General features: G+C 50.2%; 1 protein-coding gene across 2 annotated transcripts in view; it reads left to right on the forward strand.

The window, feature by feature from the left end:
- The window catches only part of ATG9B (autophagy related 9B), a 336653-nt gene that overhangs the window by 97123 nt on the left and 215406 nt on the right, over positions 1 to 24124 (forward strand). For both annotated transcript variants that reach the window (XM_086940924.1, XM_086940925.1), the window contains exon 5: positions 14431 to 14598. In XM_086940924.1, the coding sequence (XP_086797050.1) occupies positions 14431 to 14598 (168 nt within the window). The remainder of the gene's footprint in view (positions 1 to 14430; positions 14599 to 24124) is intronic.

Here is a 24124-nt window from a genome sequence, read left to right on the forward strand (position 1 = left end):
ATCCCTCTGAGAGCTCGGTGAATCTCACTTCATTACTCCTCAAAGGAATATTATGAAGTAGAATGCAAGAAGCCAGGCGTATTGTAACCATAATGCACCCATAGACTTAAAACCGCCGGATCGATCTGATGTCGTCTCTTCGGAGTTAAATTCATTTTACGTTAGAATTTGTGGTTATTGTTTAGAAGTGATGTTTTTGGCTGGATACAGACAACCTACTTATGATCACCTGGTGCGGTTGCACACTCCAATTTCCGTATGGGAGGTTGTGTTGCGGTCGGAAACTTGCCACAGCACAAGCTCCAATAGAGAAACGGGAGTGAGTTTGTGTAAATCCCTGCACCCTGTGGCAGGCACCTCATGGTGCCTGCCAAAGGGTGCAGGGATTTACAGGGGGGCACCTGGTGCCCCCCAGGCCCTCAACCGTAGGCCTTACAGGGTCCCCAAAGTCGCTTTCTGACAGCCTTTCCATACTGGAAAGGCCAGCATGGAAAGGCTGTGTGAAACCGACATTATAATCCTGACGCCGGAAATGCTATCCTAAAGAGATTACTTTGCGGTTCCAACTGGTTCCTTGAGCCCGTCGGAAGTCTGCGAGAATGACCGGTCAGTTTGACTTCAGACCACCTACATTGTCATTAGGTGGTCGGTAGTCAAACCAGGGATGTCGGTCAGAGGCTTTCTGACCAACATTATAATAGGGCCCTAAATGATTCTGAGAAACAAGCTATTTTATCTACCTTTAGGTGATGGTTCAAGGTCTATAAACTGTGACCTACCAAGATTCACATCTTAAGAGTTGTTGGCATGTCCAATAACCTTTGAAAATGCAGGAAGGCTCCAAGTGTTTGTGTTAAATGAAAACTGTTTCAAATATATTTTCCCTTATAGGTCATTCTAATCCAGTGATACTCAAAGCGCGGCCCGGGGGCGCATGCCACCCTCCTGACCTGGGCTGCTGTTACTTGACAGAGCAGGAACTTCAGAAAGCTGTGAAACAAACGTGCATACTTTGTTTGCACATTAACTAAGTAACCATCGAGAAGAAAAGCAAGGTTCTTTGGCAACTTATCTTTGGGAACACCTTAAGCTTTAAAGACATGTTGCACTAAACATGTAAACCCTGCAAACTTCAAAAAAGTGTGTGTTATTAACATGCATGAGCATTTTACCTTAGTAGATCAAATTATATCACTGCCTTTAGAGGAATTTATTAGCAGTGAAAATTTTCAAACATGATCTTGGAAACATTCATGTCGCCCCCATTCTGGGAACAATGCCATTAATGAACCAAGAAGCAAGTCATTTGTCAGGTTCACCTTATGTGTAGCCGTGGTTGTTATATGATTGGAACAACATTATAGTTTATTAAATAAAACACAAGAGAAGATTTTGTACAGCACACATCCTGAACTCATAGAATGAAGGAATAGGTAATGAAGAAATAGGAGGCAAAGTGAAATTGCCTAGGATCGCACAATTTTGTCAAGTTGGAATGCTGAAACCAAGTTTTCTGGTTTCAGTTTTGCACTTCAGCCACCAGATGATTATCTCTTTCTTCTCATGTTTTACATTAAAAGTTAATGTTTTGACTTTAATTCTTGGTGCATGAGAATTGAGCATTGGTGGCGGTCAGAAGTCATGTGAAGGATAAGTTTGTTGTCAACACCACGCATCTGGTTCGCATCCCTTTATGCCCACCTTTCATCACCACGACCCTTGCATTGCTGGAATAAGTGTGACGCTCAAGTATGCCACAGGTAGTACTTTGCGCCCCCCGAATAAATGTTTGCGAGTACCCATGTTTTAATCCATAATTGGTCATTGCTTTATGGAGACCATTTTTCATAAATGTTGGTAATCATCAGTGTTCACTTTGGGGATGTGGCGACACTGCGGATAGAAATCCAGATATGTACAAATTTAGTAGCAACATAGTCTAGGTGCCCCCAAAGCCCCTGACTCAGTACTTCACTGGCTATGGGCTTCTTGCCATGTTGATGTAACTATACCTTTCCTCCAATTCCAAACCTAACGACCCCTCTCCCTGGATGGTGTCTGGGGTTAATATAAATGCCAAGGTACCTGTTCAACTTTTGCTGCTTTATCTTCGAAATGGCTCAGCAATATGGGATTTACCCAGTTTCAATTCTTTTTTCTACAGGGTCATAGGAACTATTGGATTTGAGAGTGTGATGACATAAGACCACACCTTCAACACCGCTATAGGTGTGAATGTTCAGTGCTACAGCCATGGGCTTGTGGGACTGAGGCTTTTATGGCTTGGCCTAACATCCCTTAATCTCATCACAAAACACGAAAATCCTTGCTCTCCCATTCAAATTATCTTCACATTTAGCACCTATGTAACTAGATAATTATAGAAGTTGAGGAGTCCTGCATATTTGCAAAAAATAATTATTCTGGGGAAGCGAAACAAAAATTCCCAAGAAGTGTAATTGATAACCTTTGGGAGGGTGACACAGTCATGTCTAGAACGAGTACGGTAGCTTGCTAAAAAGGCCCAGCTGATCCCAGCCACAAAATGTTCAGTCTTATCACAGGACTCCTCTCAGCAGCTGGGGACATACAAATGCATCTGTATGCTGATAGCATACGAATGCTACTGATGAACATAGACACCTCATTTTCTGTCCTCCTAGCTCTTATCACCGAGTTTGGGAGATTCTCAATTTACAAGATAAAGTGGGGCAAAAGTGAGGCCCTACATCTTAATCAGTCCACTGTCCCGTATTAGTATTGTTCTCACAATACCAATGGTCCACTACCACTATTAAATACTTGTGGTTCCTGATTGGTAATGACTAGCTTAACGCAGGCAAGAAAAATATGGACTTCTTGCTGGCAAGACCACTGATAGACTTTGCTAGATGGTCTCACCTAGGGTTATCAGTATGGGGCCGAATACAAACCGTAAACATGGTGACTGCACCCCACTTCAATTATTTACTAGGTAGGATTTCAAAAAGTCTCTCCAAACATGATTCTTGAACTGAACAAAATAATAGACTGTGTTTGGGATGCCCGAAAGACTTACCTTGCAATAACCAAATTACAAGCAGAGACAGCCTCAGGAGGCTTACTGCTACCGGATATGTCTCTCTACTACAGGATGCACTAATTAGCTAGCACTCCTGGCTTATCTTTTTTCATTGGATCTAGAGAAACTGAATTGGGTATCCATTAAGTACCAACTCATTGGGAGACCGATCAGCTGTGGTGTGCTTGCTAGAAAGGCTCCGCTGATCCAAACCACAAAATGACCACTAAGAGCCCATATACCAGCATACACTGAGTCACTCCTTGTTCTGCCGACCCTTAACGCTACAGCTCATTCAATGTGTCTAAATACCTCTGCAGCAAACCGGAGACCCAGGGCCAAACAAACTCCGACTTCCAGGGGCTTTACCACAAGCAGTTATGGCGGGAACCCAGACATTGGCAGCAGGCCAGATGCATACCACCTCCCATCAAGCCGCCTTCCCATCTGGCGAATGCCCTTACTAGCTTCCCTGGGAAAATTGGGGGTGAACAGCATCTGGCGGGTATGGCACCTTGGACCTGCCCAGAGACAAGACATCCTGCCTGGCAGAAGAGGATGAGGGCTACTTCCTCTAGCAGTTCCTGGCTGGAATTTTTAATTGGGCTTGGCCCGTAATGATGACATCATAAAGATAATACAAAAGTATACAAAAAGTGCATTTCTTTTTTTGGAAAACATGCCACCTCAGTTTGGACCCAGCTATTTGCAAATCGGTCTTGACCCTGCTCCAATAGGAACAGCCCAATCTGCCAGGCCAGGTCTTACCTGAACCGGAGCACAAGCAACTCGGGATTGATTATACCCTAGTTGGATGTTATCAGCTAGGTATAGCTTGGTTCCAGTTAAACAATATGCATTGGCCCCACGTCTGGGCATCCCTGTCCCACTTAAGGCAACCCATTAAAGTATACAAAAAAGTGATGGGTGGAATGCTTGAATTAATCTCAGGCACTGGTAATTACCAATGGGTGCATCCCAGTCCATTGTTTTTTGCATACCATGCCACCTCAGTTGAGACCCAGCCATACGTAGATCATTCTTGACCCTACTCCAGTGAGTACTGTCTAGCCCAAACTGCCAGGGTACGTCATCTCTGAACTAGAACATAAGCAACCCTGTACCATTTTCACCCTAGTTAGGGCTCGTCAGCCAGGTATAGCTTGGTTTCAGTGACCCAGTGTCCACTTCGTGCTTCAACATCGGGAAGCACTAAAATTCTACTTGGGGGACACTGGAACATCATGTTGGACCCAGTCATAGATCATACTGGCCTCCCCGGAAATTGCTTGCAACAAAGACAGGATGGCGCTTTCAGACTTAATGAATGACCACTTTCTTCTGGACTGTGTGAAACATTAATAGAGTGCATGCACTCCCGCCCCATCATGATATATCTGAGAGAGGTTTAGACCAGAAAACTGGGGGAAAATATTCTGAGTCATATTGGAACGGAATACCTGGCACACATGACAGGGACCTATTGGAATCTAGACTCAGCTGTTCTTTTTCAAACTTCTGTATTCTATACTGTGGGGAGACTGGAACATCATGCAGATGTGTGTCTTTAGTGTCCGCATAGCTATGGCAAGCTAGGATTTGAACCTGCCCATATACACACTACTGCTTGAGCAAAGCTGCACCATGCCAGAAACATCCTTGCCAACGCACCTGATTCAGGAGAGAGAATGCCCAGTATTTAAGCCCCAAAAATTGAAGTCCGTAATCAAAGGTGAAGTACTCAAATTATTGATTGGGATGGGACCCTATAGATAGTCTTATTTGCAAAAGCGTGGGCCCTGATTTAGAGTACAGAAGTAATTTCAGATCTATGTTCAGACACAAATTTGTGCAGGGATCAAAGTTTAGCACTATTTCCCTAAAGATGCTTAACCAAGTAGCACTTTAAAAAAATATTGGGGGGGGGGGGGGGGGGGGGGAAATGCTCGGTAAAAAGGCATACCATGGCGAGTTCCGGTAAATAAATACCCAAAGCTTATGTTATGCATCATTCTAAGGTTAGGAACTTGGAGTAGGAGCTATTTCCCACACCAGCTAAATTACTCATTCTGGGTGTTTGTACTTAACAGGTGTGTAAATTTACCAGCCTATCTGCCCTACCTCAAACCAATAACTATTCCTCAAAGTGTTCAAAGTCCAATTCCAAGTGGTTGTCCTTTTGCTTAACTGGTTAGATATTTTTAGGATTCACCGGCACAGCGCTTGCGGTGTGCTTTTGAAATCTCATGTAATCAATATACACCTGAAAAGGAGCTTGCAGGCCGCCCTTACTTTTCATTTGTTCGCTTGATTGCCACTTTGTTGTTTTCCTTCACTTTACAGCTATATGTCTGTGTTTGTGTTTATTCATGCAAGGTACGAATTAAGATTACATTTACTGTTAGTCTGTATTTTTAAGCAATATAAAGAACTGCAAAAAAACGTGCAGTCCTCGCTTTTCCTTTGGGCGAGTGTAAAAACAACCAAATCTCTGAAAAAAGTGCAGTTTAATTCCAGATCACATTAGGCGCAGGAGGAGAGAGGTTTTGGTGTTAGGGTCAGTGCTGCCACTTTGAAATTGAGGAACCGGATTTTCGAGTCTCTGTGTCTCCTCAACAATCTGTGATTTTGGGCATAGCACTTAATCTCCCTGTGCCTTTAAAAATAAATTAATTCCAACCGTATGTACTGTATCGGGTGCTCAAGTAGGTAGCCCCAATACATTCAGTGGAACTTGCGCTACATAAAACTGCAAAATACAAAAAGCATTGGCAAAGCCATTAGGTTTCGCCTCTACAAAACCTGTTTAGTTTGTCAATATTTTTTAGACATGTCGCACAACATTGACAAAGACAATAAAAATTGTCATAGGCGAAACCTATTGGCTTGTCCAAAGCTTGTTTCAACGTGATCATGCCAGTGGCATTTTCTGGATATGTGTCTCTAGTCAGAGAAGCAACTCAAGAGATTGCTTTGCAGACTAAGCCTTCCAACCAGGATAGAAAGCTGCATCGCAGCCTTACAGGACCCCTGGTTCTGAATGTCTAAAGTATCAAGATTTGAGACTGCCTCTTGACGGTACGCACATTTTCAATGTGCTATACATGGTTTGCTTTTCAAATGGAAGAGATTCTGCATATTACGTTCAGACCTTCGTTTCAGCATTTTACGTAACAGAATAATTTTGAATTCCACTACCTCTATTGCTCGGTCAAGCCTGGCTTACAATTTTCCATTGTAAATGGTGTGCGTTTGCATACTATATTAAGTGCACTTCTCAGATATCCTTTGTTTAACTATCTGCAATGAAGTGATTACGTTTTTTTTTTTTTACAAATATATCCGTTGGGAAGAACAGACTAACAGATGAGTTACAGTGATGGTTCATACTAGTGCTCTGCCTCGTGACATGAGGTAAAGTTGGAGAAAGCAACGGTTCTTTAATACCATGCTACCAGGCTGTCTTATCGCAAGAGGGACGTTTTGTCTACACAGTAGAACCACGTGCGTGCAGTACCCTATGCTGCTTGCGGCACCACCTCTCAATTTTCACTCGGGGGTATTACAACCCCTGAGTGAATATTAAATTTCCCTTTGGCACAAACATATGGGTGCTTTCTCTGGGGATGATACCGCCATAATTAGGAATGTCAGATATCCCCCATTACTTATGTCCTAATGTAACCCGTGTGTCCTGGATACATGGTGAAACGTTGTTGATACTAATAACAAAGAAGCAAATAACATGGCAACCAACTATAGCTAATGGACTAACTTAAATTTACCTTTGATGGTTGTTTGTCATGAATAACACAAGTAATTTTGTACTTGGCATCTGCTATAAAGTTCTGTTTGGTCGTGATTCCTTCACTCTGGCGACAATATGCACTGATTTGCACTGTCTTCATTGACTATCCTTGTTTTAGATTAATTGTGTTTACTTTGAGTCTGTTTGGAATTGATAATGGTAAAATATATTTTTAATATATGCAAAACTTAAAAGTGTTTGCCTGGTCCTAATGTGGAGGGTTGAAGAAAAAGTAAAATCAAAGCATTGATTGCATGAGGTCATTCTGCCTCTTGAATGTATATCTTGTGAAGTGATACCAATGAGAGCAACTGTTCTGATTAATCTCTATCCACCAAACCGCTCTTCTCTCCGCAGCTAATTAATAATAATAGTCTTGGAATGTACACATACGTTTAGGATTCCCCTGAGCTCCCAAACCACCTTTGAGGATACCCCCAGATTATTTTTGTCTCTTTACAAATATGGATGTATCGCTGTTTATATAGCGTGAATCGAAATTTGCCTAGCTTACGTAACGGTAAGTTTCAATTCTATTAAGGACACGGAGGCGAGGATTATGCTATATCTTCCTTCGCTTTATTAACATAAAGAAACCACAGCAGCTCAGGAAAAGATATAATAAGAACACAAGATGCTTTAAACATAAAGCATTGACGTAATGTTCAACAAAAAATCAACAACAACTCCCAAGAGTCTCTTTGCTTATAATAATAGTCCACAGTCCTTTGTCTCTGTCCATCGTCCCTATATAACCGGACTTCCCATCATCTTCCTCCTCTTTCTTCGCGCAGATCACGCTTAAGCCTCATTGGTCCTGTTTAGCACCGTCGTTGCCTGCCAAAAAAGGAACAGCATCAGCGAGGTGGCCCAGGAAATGCGACAACAAGGCGAGGAGCATGCAGAGAACAACACAGTACTGACAACGTAAAGGAAAACGCTTTACTTACTGCCATACGGGTGGGTAGAGACACCACCGTAGTCCGGGTGGGATAATCCTCGCCTCCGTGTCCTTAATAGAATTGAAACTTACTGTTACGTAAGCTAGGCAAATTTCGATTCTATGTCAGGACCGGAGGCTTCAGATTATGCTAGTTTAAAGCTTACTTACCACCAACTGAGCCAAATCCACCACCGGCTTAAAATAAAACCTCTTGAAGGTGGAATCCGAGGACCAGTCCGCAGCTCGCATAAGGTCCTCCAGACGAGCACCCACCGAGAATGCCTTAGAGGCCATGGCCCCCCTGGCGGAGTGTGCTCCAAAGAGAGAAGTATTGATGCCCGCTTCCTGCATGACCCAACGCACCCACCGAGCAATAGTGGGGGAAGAGACAGCTTTGTGTGGCTTCCGCAGGGCAATCAACAACTGACGCTCGCCCGGAGGGCGCAGATCCAAAGTCAGGTCCTCATAAGCTTTGAGGCATTGCACGACACACAACTTAGGAGTGTCAGTAAAGGCTGGATAAGAAATGGAACGCGACGACGTCTTAGTGCGTCGGCCCACCGTAAAGGTAACCCCATCCGGGGAAAAAATGCGTGCAGAAACATCCAGCGCGCGCACGTCCGAGACGCGCCTACAAGAGACCAGACATAACAACATGGCTAACTTCGCCGACAGCTCTTTAAGAGACAGATAGGAATTGGCCGGCCACGACAGGAACAAATTCAGAACCAAATTGACGTCCCAAAGGACGGAGTACCTGGGTTCTGGCGGCAGCGCGAGGCGAACAGCTCGCAGAAGCCGGCACACAAAAGGATGTTCCCCTACCGGATGGCCATCGATGTTATCATGGCCAGCAGAAATCGCCGATCGAATAGCATTGATCGTCCTATACGCTAGACCCTTGTCGGCCAAATGCGCTAGGAAATTCAGCACGGGAACGAGGCCTGCGACCACGGGATCCAGATCCCTTCGTAAACACCAACGCATCCACTTAAGCCAAGCGGATCTGTAACGCTTCGTCGTACTATCGGCCCATGCTTTGGAGAGCAAGTGCTCAGCTGACCCCGAAAGGCCCGGGAGCGTCCAGCGTCTCCTGAGAGCCTCCACGCCACGAGGCGGAGAGTGTTCTGCATGACGAGAGGGTGAGGTTCCAGATCCGGGCTCGTCAGGAGCAGAGGAAACAGGGGGAGTAGGATTGGAAAATCCCAGGAAAGTTCCAGAAGAACCGGAAACCATACTTGAGACCTCCACAGCGGTGTAACCAACACCAGGTCCGCACCCTGGCGGCGTATTTGAGCCGCCGTCCGCATGATCATGGAGAACGGGGGAAACGCAAACGGTTGTTCCCGACTCCAATCCTGCAAGAACGCGTCCGTGGCCTCCGCCAGAGGGTCCGGCCTCCAGCTGTAGAACCGCGGCAGCTGGTGGTCGAGACGGGACGCGAAGAGGTCCACCGAGAAGGGGCCCCAAAGGGAATGTAGCCACCGGAAGACTCCCGGATCCAGTTTCCACTGGCTGGCATCCCTGAGATGTCGAGAGTGCCAATCCGCCACTTGATTGGACTGGCCTGGCAGATACTCTGCCGTCACCGCAATGTGACGAGACAGGCAATAATCCCAGAAGTCCTTCGCTAAATCCGCCAAAGCGCGGGACCGAGGACCTCCCAGGTGGTTCACATATCGGACCGCCGAAATATTGTCCATCCGTAGCAGGACACAAGCCTTGACCGAATCCTTGGTCCAACAGCGAACCGCGAAGGAGCCCGCAAGGAGCTCCAAACAATTGATATGCAATTGTTGTTCTTCTGACGACCAGGCGCCGCCGGTGGAAAAATCCCCGCACCGGGCGCCCCAGCCCGACCTGCTGGCGTCGGACTCTATGATCAAGTCCGGAGCCGACCCGAAGATCGCTTGCCCATTCCATGCCTCCATGTGAGACAGCCACCATGACATCTCCTCCTTCACTTCGTCTGTGAGGGGAACCCACTGGTCGTAACACATCCCACGGCGCAAATGCTGCGCCTTCAGGCGCTGAAGAGCCCTGTAGTGCAGCGGGCCTGGGAAAATCGCCTGGATGGAGGACGATAGAAGACCCACCACCTTGGCGACATGGCGCAGTGACGTACGATCCCTCGCGATCGTCTGCCGAAGCAGGTGTCGTATCTTTGCGACCTTCCGACCCGGTAGGCTCAAGACCGCCTGTACCGAGTCCACCACGAAACCTAAAAAGGTGATCCGCTGAGTGGGAACCAAGACCGACTTGGAGCCGTTGACGACGAACCCCAGTCTCTGAAGCAGGCCGACAGCTTGACGCAGCTGTCCTGCCAGCACCTCTGGGCACTGTCCCATGAGGAGGATGTCGTCTAGGTATACTATCATACGGACCCCCTGGCTTCTGAGAAAATCCACCACCGGGTGAAGGACCTTCGTGAAGCACCACGGGGCCGAAGAAAGACCGAACGGCAGGGCGGTGAATTCGAACACCTTGCCGTCCCACAGGAATTGTAGGAAACGACGATGAGGGGGGTGGATGGGAACGACCAAGTAGGCATCCTTGAGATCCAGTCGCACCATCCAATCCCGAGGGAGGAGCACGTCCCGAAGGAGGTGGATCCCCTCCATCTTGAAGTGACGGTAGACCAACCACCCATTGAATTCCTTGAGATTGATCACAGGCCTCTTGCCCCCATCCGTCTTGTCTACCAAGAAGACGTTGCTGAGGAACCCATGTGGGTGGCGCGTTGATAGACGGATGGCTCCCTTGCGCAGCAAGTCTGAGACCTCCCCGTCTATCAATCGCGCGTCGGATTCTGAGAAAACCATCGGGCGCGGGGTCCTCACCTGAGTTGGTTGGTCGTGAAACTCTATATGGAAACCTCTCACAGTTTGCAAAACCCAAGCATCGGCAGTGAGCAATTCCCACTCCCCGTAAAAGCTTGCCAGCCGCCCCCCAATCGGAACTTGATCCAAGCAAAGTACACTCACCGGGGGCATTTCCTTGTCCGGAGTTCTTCTTGAATCCTCTGCCACCATAGCGCTGTCCCCTCGTGGGGTAGAAATTGGTGTAGTTGGCCGAGGTCTGGTACTGACCTCTTCCGGAGCCTTGTCCGCGGTTGTTGGTCTGCTGACCACGGCCGATCGCGCGGCCCCTGCCGCGACCGGCCCCTCCAGAAAAACGCTGGTGGAACACCCTCTTGATGCTGGACTGGGCCTTGTCCAGCGACGTGAACGTGTTCACGAACTTTCCAAGCTCGCGGATGAAAGGCTCACCGAAAAGGCCACCCTGGGCCACGGCACCTGCCTCCGACGAGGCCAGGTCCCCCAGCTTCGGGTCCAGCTTGATAAGGAGCGACCGCCGCCGCTCCGTGGACAGGGCACAGTTGACGTTGCCCAAGAATACGATCACCCTCTGGGCCCAGTTGGAGAGCACCTCCGGTGAAATGGCGGTGCCATTCGCCCGAGCCTCCTCCGCCATATCGAGGATCTTCGTGGCGGGCCCGACCGCATCCAACAGTTTGTCCTGGCAGGCCCGCCAGGACCGGTCGATCCCCTTCCTGGGGTCCTTCATGAATTTCGCCAGGAAGGTGGCCATCTTGGGGTCCAATTCTGGTGTCATGGCCACTTTCCCCTCCAAAGTAGGCCGAGGGCATTCCCCGCGCAGGCAACCCCTCGCCTCCTTCTCCAGGGGCTTGCGCAACCTGCCCGCGACAAACTTCGCCACCGTCTCCCCCGGGGCCCAGGCCGCGGATCGGGGGTGGACGATCTCGTCCGGGTCCAGCATGCCCGACTCATCTCGGGGCATCTCCTTCCCTGAAGGCACCGGGAGCCAAGAGCGGGTCGACTCCCCGTCGTCATCCGTGTCCGGAGAGTCGTAGATCGGGGAGGCGGGCGCCGTTGACAGGCCGCCTGAAGTGCCTGGTTCCACCAAGGGTGTCGGAGGCACCGCTGTCGCCTTGGCCAGGAAGGCGTCATGAAGACGCTCGAAAGCGCCCCTATCCACGCCTTGGGCCTCCGATGAAGGCCCTTCACCCCGGGGTCTCTTCGGAGCGGGCGGCAACCCGCCGGATGTCCCCGGGAGTTCGGGGGACGGCGGCACCTGCGCCGCTGCCAGCTTCGCACACTCCTCCACGATGCGGGCCGAAAGGCGGTCCTCCATGGGCCCTACCACCTCCGTCACACAACGATAGATGGAGTTGTCCACCGCTTGGTAAAACTCATCATCCTGCAGATAGGGGCAGGCCTCCTCCTCGTACTCCCCTTCCATCTCGGAACCAAGGGGCAAATGCGGGGCACCCAGAGGGCGGCAACCGAGAAAGTTCTCGAATGTGGGCAGGCCCAGCGGCTGCGATCACGTTTTGGGCCAGCTGACGTGGCAGGTGGGCTGCACCAACCCCCAAGCGCGCAGACCCTCCTCGCCGGGACCGGGTCTACGTACCCCTCAAGCGCGCTAGGCCACACACTGTTAAAGAGGTGCACAGATCTCGCCCGAAGGCGATTCACGCGGTCAAAACCGCTATACAGACCCCAGAGGGCGTCAAAATTGTGAAAGTACAGACCCGGATCACCAGGTGTCAGAGGGGTACGCGAGGGTCGGCCCCTGCGCAAGCAGACCCCACGGCGCGGCTCCTTGTACTGCGGAGGCGCGCCGGAGGGTCGGCGAGGCGACAGGCCGCCCCCTTGCGGTCTATGTACACACCGCACACGAGTGGGAATAAAGTCGCGTAGGAACGATAGAACGTTCCCGCAACCAGGGACTCTGAAAGGGAATAAACCATACAAGGAGTCCCCAAAGACCGCAAGACAATCAATCACAATAAAGAAGACAAAATAGAAAAGCACTTATCTGGCTGCGGGAGCAGCGAAGAAAGAGGGGGAAGATGATGGGAAGTCCGGTTATATAGGGACGATGGACAGAGACAAAGGACTGTGGACTATTATTATAAGCAAAGAGACTCTTGGGAGTTGTTGTTGATTTTTTGTTGAACATTACGTCAATGCTTTATGTTTAAAGCATCTTGTGTTCTTATTATATCTTTTCCTGAGCTGCTGTGGTTTCTTTATGTTAATAAAGCGAAGGAAGATATAGCATAATCTGAAGCCTCCGGTCCTGACATAGAATCTGTCTTTGAAGTATCAGAGCGCTGTTCATTGGATATGGGGTTGGGAATCGATGGTAGATCATGTACATCAAGTGAGGATTGCACCTCTCAAATATTTAGGCACAGGAAGATTAATTGATTTGCCCAGAACCACAAATATGGTGAGGCCATGATTCAGACCTAAGTCCCCAGGTTTCAAAGGCGGCAGCTTCAGCCACTGGTCACATCACCACCACCTTATCATTCCTTTTGAACACTTTAATAGAAACATTATATTAAGCACGTGGAAACATCAGTGGAAATAGAGGATTTAAATGGTGTAATAATGTGAAATGTTGAAAAGGTTCTTTGTTTTATTTAAATGTATGAAGAAGTCAGTATTAACTAGGCAACCAGTTAATAAAAGTGGCATGATCTACTTATTTTATTTATTTTTATGAACTATAGTAGACAGTATTGCTGTTACAGCAGCCCCAGCTGTTAAAATAATGTACTTTGGTGATGATCATTTTGAGAGCAATTCTTTAATGGGGATGACCTACTTAAAAGAGTACTGCTAAATACAATACCTAGTAATGGCTAGCAGAAAAAGTCAAAAGCTGTCTCATAGCTATTGGAATATGTGACATGTCTTATAAAGAAGATATGGGATTACTATTCAATGTAAAGAGTAAATGGTAAGCTTTCTCATGGTTGTCAAATGCCCGCATGTTACCAATACTGAATATGCAAAGATGGTGCTAGCCCATGAAATTCTGTTTCCAATATGGACCAAACAACATGTGTTTGATCCTCCTTATCTCCCAGAACGTTTTGTAATGGCAAGTTCATGATAGTCGACGCATGTTGTACAAGTTGTTGCAACCCTCCGTATGGGGGCACCCATGCTGGAGGATCTTTTAGTCCCCAGTAGGCCTGTTGTTCAAATATATAGTGCTAATGTTTCTGAAAATGCTCAACTTCTTGTAAATGGTAATGATTTGGATAGCTGTAAACACATTACATATTCTATTTACGCGTGCATGCGTGCGTGTGTGTGTGTGCGCGCGCGCACGAGCACTTAGAGGATCCTTCCTTTTAATGATGCAGCTCCTTGTCTGCAAGGCAGATAATTATTCCCCCCTTGCTTATTATTTCTCTTTGTGATTTGGGTGGGTCACTCCTGCAAACGTTATTTCTTACTTGTAGAATATCTCCAGATGCTTAACCGCGTAATTGTTTTGTTAGATTCTGCTTTTGATTGAAGAAGGCATCCCATATTCACTGCTTCCTGTTTTGGTTGAAGGTTGTTTATAACCCATTCTTCTTTTATTATTTTATTTTTAACCGTCATTTTGGGGGATATTTTCGTTGTGTTCACCTATTGATAGTCTCTACTCTGTTTTGGTGGAAGCTTGAGTGCTAGCGAGTCTTCTATTGTTGGTCGCTACTCTCTTATTTTAAGGAAAGGATGTTTCTGAGGTTGTTATCTACAGGTGATCACAGCTCTTTGTTTAGGATTGTTTGTTTGTCTCTTGCAGACAGTTTGTCTTTGTTGTGACCTTCACCACCTTCCTTTTCTGCTGTGTGGAGTATGACGTGCTCTTTGCCAACAGACCTGTGAACCACACTCAATCTGCCACATCCCTGGAACGGAACAAGGTGACGCTGACAGATGCCATCCTCCCATCCCCGCAGTGTGCCAAGAGGTAACGTCTGTATGTGATTATAGTTGTGCTCTGTGTGTAAAATACTTATCGCTTCAAGGAAACAGGTGGTGTTCTTTCAGGGATGGCCTACTCTGAACTCTTAGTTAATTTAGAACAAAGTGGAGACAATTTCTATATGGTATTTGTTGTTTTATGCCTATATTGTTCAGGACTGAAGCAGTTTAAATCTATTAGCTCAGAACTGAAGTGGTTAGGTCTGATATGATCAAGATAACAACCTATCTTAGTCTTGGAGCTCAGAATTGATGTGGCTAAGACCAATTAAAAGAGGCAAATTTAATTTAAACTGCTTTTGGCTGAATTATGAGGGTGACTAATGGTAGTTTTGGAGTTGAGACCGTCATACCATAATTTGACTGGCAAATGTATCCTGTTGATTGGGAAAGCTAAATTGTTTTCTGTTGGAAGGATGTACTCACAACCTAACGTGTGGGAGGGTTGTATATTTGTCTGGTTGATTGAGAGACTGCAAAGCCCCTATGGGATGTTTGTTCATTCCGTTTCCCTTGTAACTCAGTGCAAGACTTGTTACTATGTGAACTTGGAGCACAAACAAGTTGACAAAAGTGATTTTTGACAACTTGGGAGTGAAAATCAATATCTGAAAGAGACACGTTAGTGATAGATTCCTTACCTTAGAATATCCCCAGGCGTCAGACTGGATCCGGAAACTTTTGCGTAGCAGTACCCCTGCGCGTCGGTAGGCGTCGTCTGCGGCTCCGCGTCAGTCGTCGGCGTCATGGGCGCCGTGATGTCGTCGGAGTACTTAGACGCCGCCTCCGCGTGCTGACGTCAGTTCTTCTTTTTAACGTGCCAGCCAGCGCAGATCTGGAAAAAGCAGTAACCCAGTCAATTTTTGACTAACTTTTTGGTGATCTTTTTGATCCTTCTCGAAGTCTTAATCGACTCCGACGGTGCCGTAGGGATGCCCGGCTTCAAGCATTGTGAAGATTGCGACCGCACCATGTCGGTCACGGATCCTCACCGCCAGTGCCTGACGTGTTGGGGGTTCTGGTGACGACGAGGCCTGCCCCGACTGTCGGGTCCTTTCGAGGAAGGCCAGGCGGGAGCGGTCCCGCAGGCGGCTCGAACTCCAGCAGTCGGCCCCGCGCCGCGTGAGGTCCCGGTCCCACGGGAGGTCGAGGGACAGGTCGCGGGGACGGAGCCGTCACAGCTCCGGGAGTCGGCACCACTCCTCCGGGTCCAAGTCGTCAGGTAAGAAACATAAGAAGTCGAAGAGGCATCATCGTTCTTCTGACTCCCCGCGACGCGGCCGGGGGTTCGGGTGACACCGCCCAGGCGGCTCCCCGGGAGTCGCAGGCGTCGCGTCTGGCCCCATACCCTCCGGTCCCTGGGCTGAACGCGACGCCGGAGGAGATTGAGCGCTTCCTCATGGCCATGAGGTCCCTTTCTCCTCCGACGGGTTCCGCGGCGCCTACGGGCCCAGCGAACCCGTCTGGGGGCCCTAGTGGGTCGGGGGCTCCGACCCCGACGCCATTGGGTGCTTCGGCCCCGACGCCGCCGGCGCCTTCGGGCCCGGCGCCGCAGGGCCCCACGATCCCGACACCGCCGGTGCCCTCTGGCCCGGCGCCGCAGGGCACAGCGGCTCGGGCACCGCGGGACGCCGATGGGTCTTCCTCGGGCTCTGGACCGTCACCGGTGGACCTTACGACCCCCCCCTGGCGTCAGTCCGTGTGGTGTCACCTCCGGCACCGTCCTCGGGCGGCGCCGTCCCCGATACCTTCTTTACTTCGGTTCCGACGTCAGGACGACTCCTATCGGGGCCGCACCCGACGCCGTTTGGAGATTTTTACTTCTATGAACCAACGTCATACAATTACAACCCTGAGTCTCAGGAGATGGGTGATGAGGAGGATTGGGAGGGGTCTGAGGACCCTCTGACCAAAGATTGTCAGTCTGATATGGACTGGGCAGGAGACCTTGGGGAGGCCAGTTGCCTGGACACCTCTCCAGACACTGGATTTGTCTCTCCTCCTACCGTGGCTTCGGAGGAGGGAGCTACCTATGGTGTGGTGCTGACGAGGGCTGCCAAGGCCTTGGGCCTTAAGCTCCCCGTCGCGGCTGTGAGGACTAACCTCCTCACAGAGGTCCTTAAGCCGCAGTCATGCTCCATGGAGCCTCTGCTGCCGTTTAATGAGGCCTTGACCGACGTTCTTTTGGGCACTTGGTCCAGGCCCGCTACGGGTTCGCCCGTAGATAGGAACGTGGCCAGACGCCACCGCCCGGCTCCGGGCGACCCTTGTTTCCTGTCCTCCCACCCCTCCCCCGAGAGTCTGGTCATCCAGGCCTCTAATTCCCAGACCGCATTCCCGTCGGCCCCGCCGGACAGGGAATCCAAGAGGTACGAGAATTATGGCAAGAAGATATTCTCGTCCCTTAGTTTGGGACTGCGGTTTTCCAACACCGCATGCCTCTTGGGCCGCTACACCCACTCTCTGTGGGAGACGTTGGCGGAAGTGCTGCCAGAGTGCCCGTTGGAGGTACGGGCCAAACTCGACCAAGCCCTTGTGGAGGGCCGGGACGCAGCCAAGTATTCCATCAGGTGTGGGCTGGATGCTACTGACTCGCTAGGCAGAGCGATGGCTACGACAGTGGCGGTCAGCCTGGCTGAGATCCGCCAATTTATCGGCAGACGTCCAGAACACTCTGATGGACATGCCGTTCGATGGCCGTCGCCTCTTTGGCGACAAGGCAGACCACGCGCTTGAGCGCTTTAAGGACTCCAGGGCTACGGCCAAGTCCTTGGGCCTCTCGGGCCCGCGCCAGCAAACTGGTGCCTTTCGCTCCTTTTGTGGCCAAGGAAGGGGCGTCCCCACACGTGCCGCCAGCCACTCCCCGCAAACTATCGTCCAGCGCTGCGGCGGCCGTGGGAACCGCCGCGGAGGCGGTCGGGGACCCAGGCGGAGTCAATCCTCACCTGCCCCCGCGGCATCCACCTCTAAGCCCTCCTAGTCCGTGCTTTTCGGCCCATGTGACTCCAATGGGAGGCAGGGTTCGCCATCACCACTCTCACTGGCGCACTGTCACTTCAGACAGGTGGGTACTGCAGATCGTCCGGAGGGGCTACTCCCTCCCCTTCGAGACGACTCCTCAAGCCATGCCACCGCAACACCACCGCGTATCGGGGGATCACTTGCGGCTCCTGCAGGAGGAAGTTTCGGCCCTCTTGGCCAAGGGGGCCATCGAGCGCGTTCCTGGGCCAGAAGTAGGACATTGTTGCTATTCCCACTACTTTCTGGTACCCAAGAAGGGCAAAGGAGGCCTACGCCCTATCTTGGATCTGGGGGAACGTCAACGGCTTCCTCCGGAAGGAGAAGTTCAAAATGCTGACTCTGGCTCAGGTCTTAGCTGCCCTAGACCCAGGAGACTGGATGGTAGCGTTGGACTTGCAGTACGCGTATTTCCACATCGTGTCCTGCCGGCCCACCGGCGTTACCTGCGGTTCACGGTAGGCCACGAGCACTTTCAGTTTACCGTGCTCCCCTTCGGCCTTACCAGCGCCCCACGGGTGTTCATGAAGGTGATGGCGGTGGTCGCAGCTCTTCCGCGCAGGTTAGGGGTGTCAGTCTTCCCCTACCTAGACGACTGGTTGTTGAAGGCGGGCTCGCCCCAGACAGTCGTCAGCCACCTCCAGACTACGGCGGATCTCCTGCACCAGCTGGGATTTTCCATCAATGTGCCGAAGTCACACCTGTACCCCTCTCAGAAGCTCCTTTTCATCGGGCGGTTCTCGACTCGGCGCAGTTTCGGGTTTACCTGCCCGAACAGCGGGTTCAGGATATACAGGCTCTGATTCCGATCTTCCGGCCTTTATCCCGAGTTTCGGTCAGGTTGACGCTGCGGCTTCTGGGGCTGATGGCCTCCTGCATCCTTCTGGTGCATCACGCACGGTGGCGGATGTGGGCTCTGCAGTGGGACCTGAAGTTTCAGTGGGCCCAGCATCAGGGCAACCTGTCCGACCATGTCCTGATCTCGGAGGGCACTGCGAGACAGCTGCAGTGGTGGCTCACGGACCGCGATTGGGTCAACGGCAGATCCCTCTCCCTTCCCCAACCGGAGCACGTAGTTGTGACGGACGCGTCCCTCCAGGGCTGGGGCGGCCACTTGGGAGAGGCGGCGATCAGAGGACTCTGGTCTCCGGCGGAGTCCCGGCTCCATATCAATCTGTTGGAGCTGCGGGCGATTCGTCTGGCACTGAAGGCATTCCTCCCGTCTGTCCGAGGGAGTGCAGTGCAAGTGTTCACGGACAACACCACCTCCATGTGGTACTGCAACAAACAGGGCGAGTGGGGTCGTGGACCCTCTGCCAGGAGGCTCTGCGCCTCTGGCAATGGCTGGAACATCAGGGCGTGACTCTGATGGTTCAACACCTGGCAGGTTCTCTGAACGCCAGGGCGGACAAACTCAGCCGTCAGTGCTCGATAGATCACGAATGACGTCTGAACTCGGACGTGGCGCAAGGCCTCTTTCTGCGATGGGGAGAGCCTTGGTTAGATCTATTCGCCACCGAAGAGAACGCGCAATGTCATCAGTTCTGCGCGTTGGAATTTCCAAGGCGGCACTCGCTTGGAGACGCTTTTCGTCGCGAGTGGAGCTGCGGTCTGTTGTACGCCTTTCCGCCTATACCACTTCTGCCCAGAGTGCTGAAGAAGATCAAGCACAACCGGGCACAAGTCATCCTTGTGGCTCCGGACTGGGCACGAAGGTACTGGTATCCCGAGCTACTCAGTATGTCAGTCGTTCCCCCGGTTCGTCTGCCTCTTCAGGAGGACCTTCTGTCGCAGCAGCAGGGGACGGTCCTCCACCCGAACCTGTCCAGTCTCCACCTCCATGCTTGGAGATTAAGTGGCGACAGTTGAGGCCATTTGACTTGCCTCCTGAAGTTTGCAACATCATTCTGGCAGCCAGGCGTCCCTCCACAAAGTCGGTATACGCCTGCAGGTGGAACAGATTTGTGGCATGGTGCACAGCAAAGGCTGTGGATCCCCTCAATGCCCCTCTTTCTGAGGTTCTCCTCTTTCTTCTCTCTCTTGCCCAGCAGGGCTCTGCTCTGGGCACTGTCAAGGGCTATCGTTCGGCTCTTTCAGCCTTTCTGAGGCTGCCTGACCAACCTTCTTTGTTCAAATCCCCTATCGTTAATCGATTCCTGAAGGGCATCACTCATACCTTTCCTCCTGTTTCCTTCGTGATGCCTCAGTGGGATTTGAATCTGGTTCTTACGTTCCTGATGTGCGCTCCCTTTGAGCCACTTCACAACTGTCCTCTTCGCCTTCTTTCCTTGAAGACTGCCTGCCTGGTAGCCATCACCTCTGCCAGGAGAGTTAGTGAGCTCCAGGCTCTATCTTGTAAGCCTCCCTTCCTTTCAGTCCATCCGGACAAGGTTGTGTTACGGACAAGGCCTTCCTTCCTTCCCAAGGTAGTCACGGCCTTCCACATTGGGCAATCCATCACGTTGCCCACCTTCTTTCCGCCTCCGCACCTCTCGAGAGAGGAGGAGAGGCTCCACCGTCTGGACCCAAAACGTGCGCTCTCATTCTATCTGAATCGCACACAACAGTTCCGGGTGGATGATCAACTCTTTGTGGGATACGCGGTCGCTAAGAAAGGGAAAGCGGTGCACAAGCGGACCATCTCCCGGTGGATTATCTTGTGCATCCAAGCGTGTTACTCCTTGGCTAAGAAGGAACCCCCTGCTGGGCTGAGGGCTCACTCCACTCGAGCCACGGTCACTACAACTGCCTTGGGCCGCGGCGTGCCCTTGCAGGACATTTGCCAGGCAGCTACGTGGGCCTCGCTGCACACGTTTGCAAGACACTATTGCCTGGACAGTCAAGTCCGGAGGGACGGCTACTTTGGCCGTTCCGTCCTCCAGGGCTTTCTGGTGTGAATATTGGTTCGCAGACCCACCACCACGGGGATGGTATTGCTGGGGTATCTATTCTAAGGTAAGGAATCTATCACTAACGTGTCTCTTTCAGATGCACAAGTTACTACTTGTGTAACGATATATCTGTAAGAGACATTAGTTAGTGATAGATTCCTTACCGACCCACCCATCCTCCCCGTTCTGCGAACTGATATCTAGGGTTAAGGTCATCCCCTTTCAGGGCCCTAGTTTCTTGGCACCAGTGTTGGTTTTTGTCATGGCTCTGCGCTTCTGGCGCGGAAAAGCTGTGGCTAAGAACTGACGTCAGCACGCGAAGGCGGCGTCTAAGTACTCCGACGACATCATCACGGCGCCCACGACGCTGTCGACGGACGCGGAGCCGCAGACGACGCCTACCGACGCGCAAGGGTACTGCTACGCAAAAGTTTCCGGATCCAGTCTAACGCCTGGGGATATTCTAAGGTAAGGAATCTATTACTAACTAATGTCTCTTACAGTTATATCGTTACACAAGTAGTAACTTGTGCTTTACATTAAATAATGACAAACTGATTAAAAAAACAGGCCTGGTTATGGAGAAACACGTCAAACAAATGAGAGAATCTGTTAAAAAAAAAATTCTTGGAACTAGCCTATTTAAATGAAAGGTCACGTGGAGTGATGAAAATGGAAATAGGATTTAGGTAGTCTTTTCTGCAGCAATCTTTGCTGGCATTCTCAAATGAAGAGGTGAGAGGGAAGGGCTCTCCAAATGGAAGTAAAAATAGGGGCAGAGTGATTGTGTTATAGTTGGGGGGGTTGAGTTTAGCCGTGGAACAGTACTGCTAAAACAAATACATTTTGTTGGGAAGTGAGAGAAGGTGTGATTCAAATAGGAAAGAATGGAGTAAATGAGAAGCGGAGAGAGTAGAATGTTTGTGGAAATCCTCACATTCAAAGAAATGAAAAATTAACTGGAGGACATAACATTCTGAAATAAAAAAGCGGAGAAGCAGTAGAGAGGGGTACATCCTCCTCCCATCTTCCGCTGCTCCACCATCAACTTAAAAGCAAAGGGGATAGTTTGTAGGAGTGATCCAGGGTAAAGGTGAAAGTAAGGAGTTGTGTTCAATCTTGAAGAAATTATTTTGACTGGACGAAATTCGTGTTTTTGTGAGGATCTTATGGAACTGTGAGAAACATTTGAAAGCCTGCGATAGAAGAAGCAGACTGAAGCCATCGTCCATAAATCTGTGCAAGCCAGATCATTTAAAATTGCCTAAGAGTTTGTTATTTTGATATAAAATGAGGAGGGCCGTTTTAAGGTATTTTAGAATGCCAGATCTTCGTTTATTCACCTTGTATTATTTCTGACTATTTTTTTCCTAAACGGAAGCCAGCCATTGGAGAAGACTGGCGTCTTTCCATTTAAGCCCCATCTTTTTCGTATTGAGGGGTGTGTTTTTTTGTTTTTTTCTCTCCTCTTCCCATTGGCTGGAATTTTACATTCCAGCCAATGGGAAGAGGAGAGAAAGAAAAACACGCACCCCAGTCCGAAAATGACTGGGCGTTTCTCCGAGGCATTTCTGCTTGACCTCGGAGAAACATGGTGCTGTTCATGGCGTGGTCCGAGGGGTAAACATGTTATTGTGCCTCTAATACACTCCAACCTGCCAGCAGTTCTTCTATTTCGGGCCAAGTTTCAGGGTCACCAGGATCAGAGTCAGTTGCACTGTTTCCCTCGCGACCCCTCACACTGCAGGGGCCTACCTCCTCCACTGGGCCTCAGATCACTGAATTCACTGGTTCTTCAAGTGTGCAGCAACTCAGGGTTCCCCAATCACAACAATGCAATAATGGCTTAATGGAGGGCCGCAATCTACAGTGTTCCTCTGTTGATCGCGGCCCGCGCCACTCACCTCCAGGGCGCAGGGCCTAGCTCCGGTATAATGAGGCCCGCGGGGGCAATCCACGGTGTTACAGCGTTCCTCTGTTGATCGCGGCCCGCACAACTCACCTCCAGGGCGTAGGGCCTAGCTCCGGTATAATTAGGCCCGCGGGCACCACACCACCGGGGGGATAGACCCGCAACGCGGCGGACCAATGCAGAGCCCAGGAGGTCTCTTGATGGCAGGCTGGCTTGCGTCCACGCCAGAGCGCTGGCCCGACCGCTGGTAGCCCCTGCAGGGCAGACTCCCAGGGGCCATCGGCAGAGGCAGGGCTGACGAGGCAGGCGAGCAGCGCCATGCCCGCCGCGGGTTGCGGCAGTGTCGCAGGAGCTACAGGAGCTGCGGACGAGGCAGGAGAGGGGGAGGCCTCACCTCGATCACCACCTGCCGCAGCTCAGTGGCAATGTGACCCAGAAGTCCTCCAGCGTGGCCCGTGTCCTGCGCGGCCCGTGGCGGCAGTTCTCCGTCGAGGAAACGGCCTGAGTGAAACTGGGGCCGCCGGCGCTGGCGCTGTGTGCGACGTCCTTTTGCTGAGGGGAGGCTGGAAGGATGGATGCCAGCCTCGGCAGACCCCCAACTAGGGCCGCCCCTGTCTTGAGGCCTCTACTCTGCTGCAGGCAGAAGGGAGGACCCGGGTGGTGGTGATCTACAGGTCTCAAGCATCATCAAGCAGGCACTGACCCACTACAGGAAGGTCATCGCCAAGGTGAGTCCCCTCGTTGTGCTCTGGTTGTGATTGTTTTCTTGCCTCTGTACCCTGCTTGTGATCGTTTTTAGTGCTTCTGTTCCCTGCTTGTGATCGTTTTTAGTGCCTTAGTTTAGACAGTTTATTTTGGGGAATAGAAGTCGTGGTGGATGATGGGACTAGAGAAGTATCCAGCACAGCAGCCTTGGGGAGGGCAGAAGGTTGTAGGTAATTTGTGTTTGTTTATTTAAGAGAGATGCGCCATGGCTTTTAGAAAGAAAAGGATGTCTGAAAATGTAAAAGCTAGCACTTTCTTTTGTGTTCCTCCTATGACTTTGACGAGAAAGAAAGAAACTTGACAAGAAGATAAGGATGATGAATAAATATTTGCCAATGTGCTTGGGTAGATTTAGTCTTCCTGGTGGTCTAAAGGAAACGGGTGCCATTTTATAAGTGGAACACAACATTTACATTTTCTTCTCACACTCCGGAAAGAAGAAATGTGGCAGATCAAACCTGGCAGTGAATTCTAGAACATAAGAGAGAAGGAACGTCCTCCATCCATTATGTGCTTTTCAAAAGTTGAGCATAGAATTTCTCCGAGTGTGCAGAGAAGCTAACGGAAAGGATTGTACCAACAAGATTTTGCTTTGAGAAAGACAGCAGCTCCCCCATAAATATAATTTTCAATTGTACTCTTTGCATCTTGAACCCAGTGAAGTTGCATTGTGAGGGATGAGGAAGAACTGCAGATTGTTGGATGATCTGAAGTGTGACCAACAGAACAGTTGAAGACCTGGATATAAAGAACTTCTGTATTTCTGACCAAATGGTGCCAGTTATTACTCTAGGACCATCCACAAACACTGCGATAGAAAAGGCAAGAGTTAGGATCCAGTATCACCTAAGCCACCAGTGCCTGATTCTGTTTACTTGTAGAGACTAGGTTGTGGCCATCTGTTTTTTAAAGTTTAAAGTTTATTG

Source organism: Lissotriton vulgaris, chromosome 10 (genome assembly GCF_964263255.1).
Source record: "Lissotriton vulgaris chromosome 10, aLisVul1.2, whole genome shotgun sequence".
Lineage (NCBI taxonomy): Eukaryota > Metazoa > Chordata > Amphibia > Caudata > Salamandridae > Lissotriton > Lissotriton vulgaris.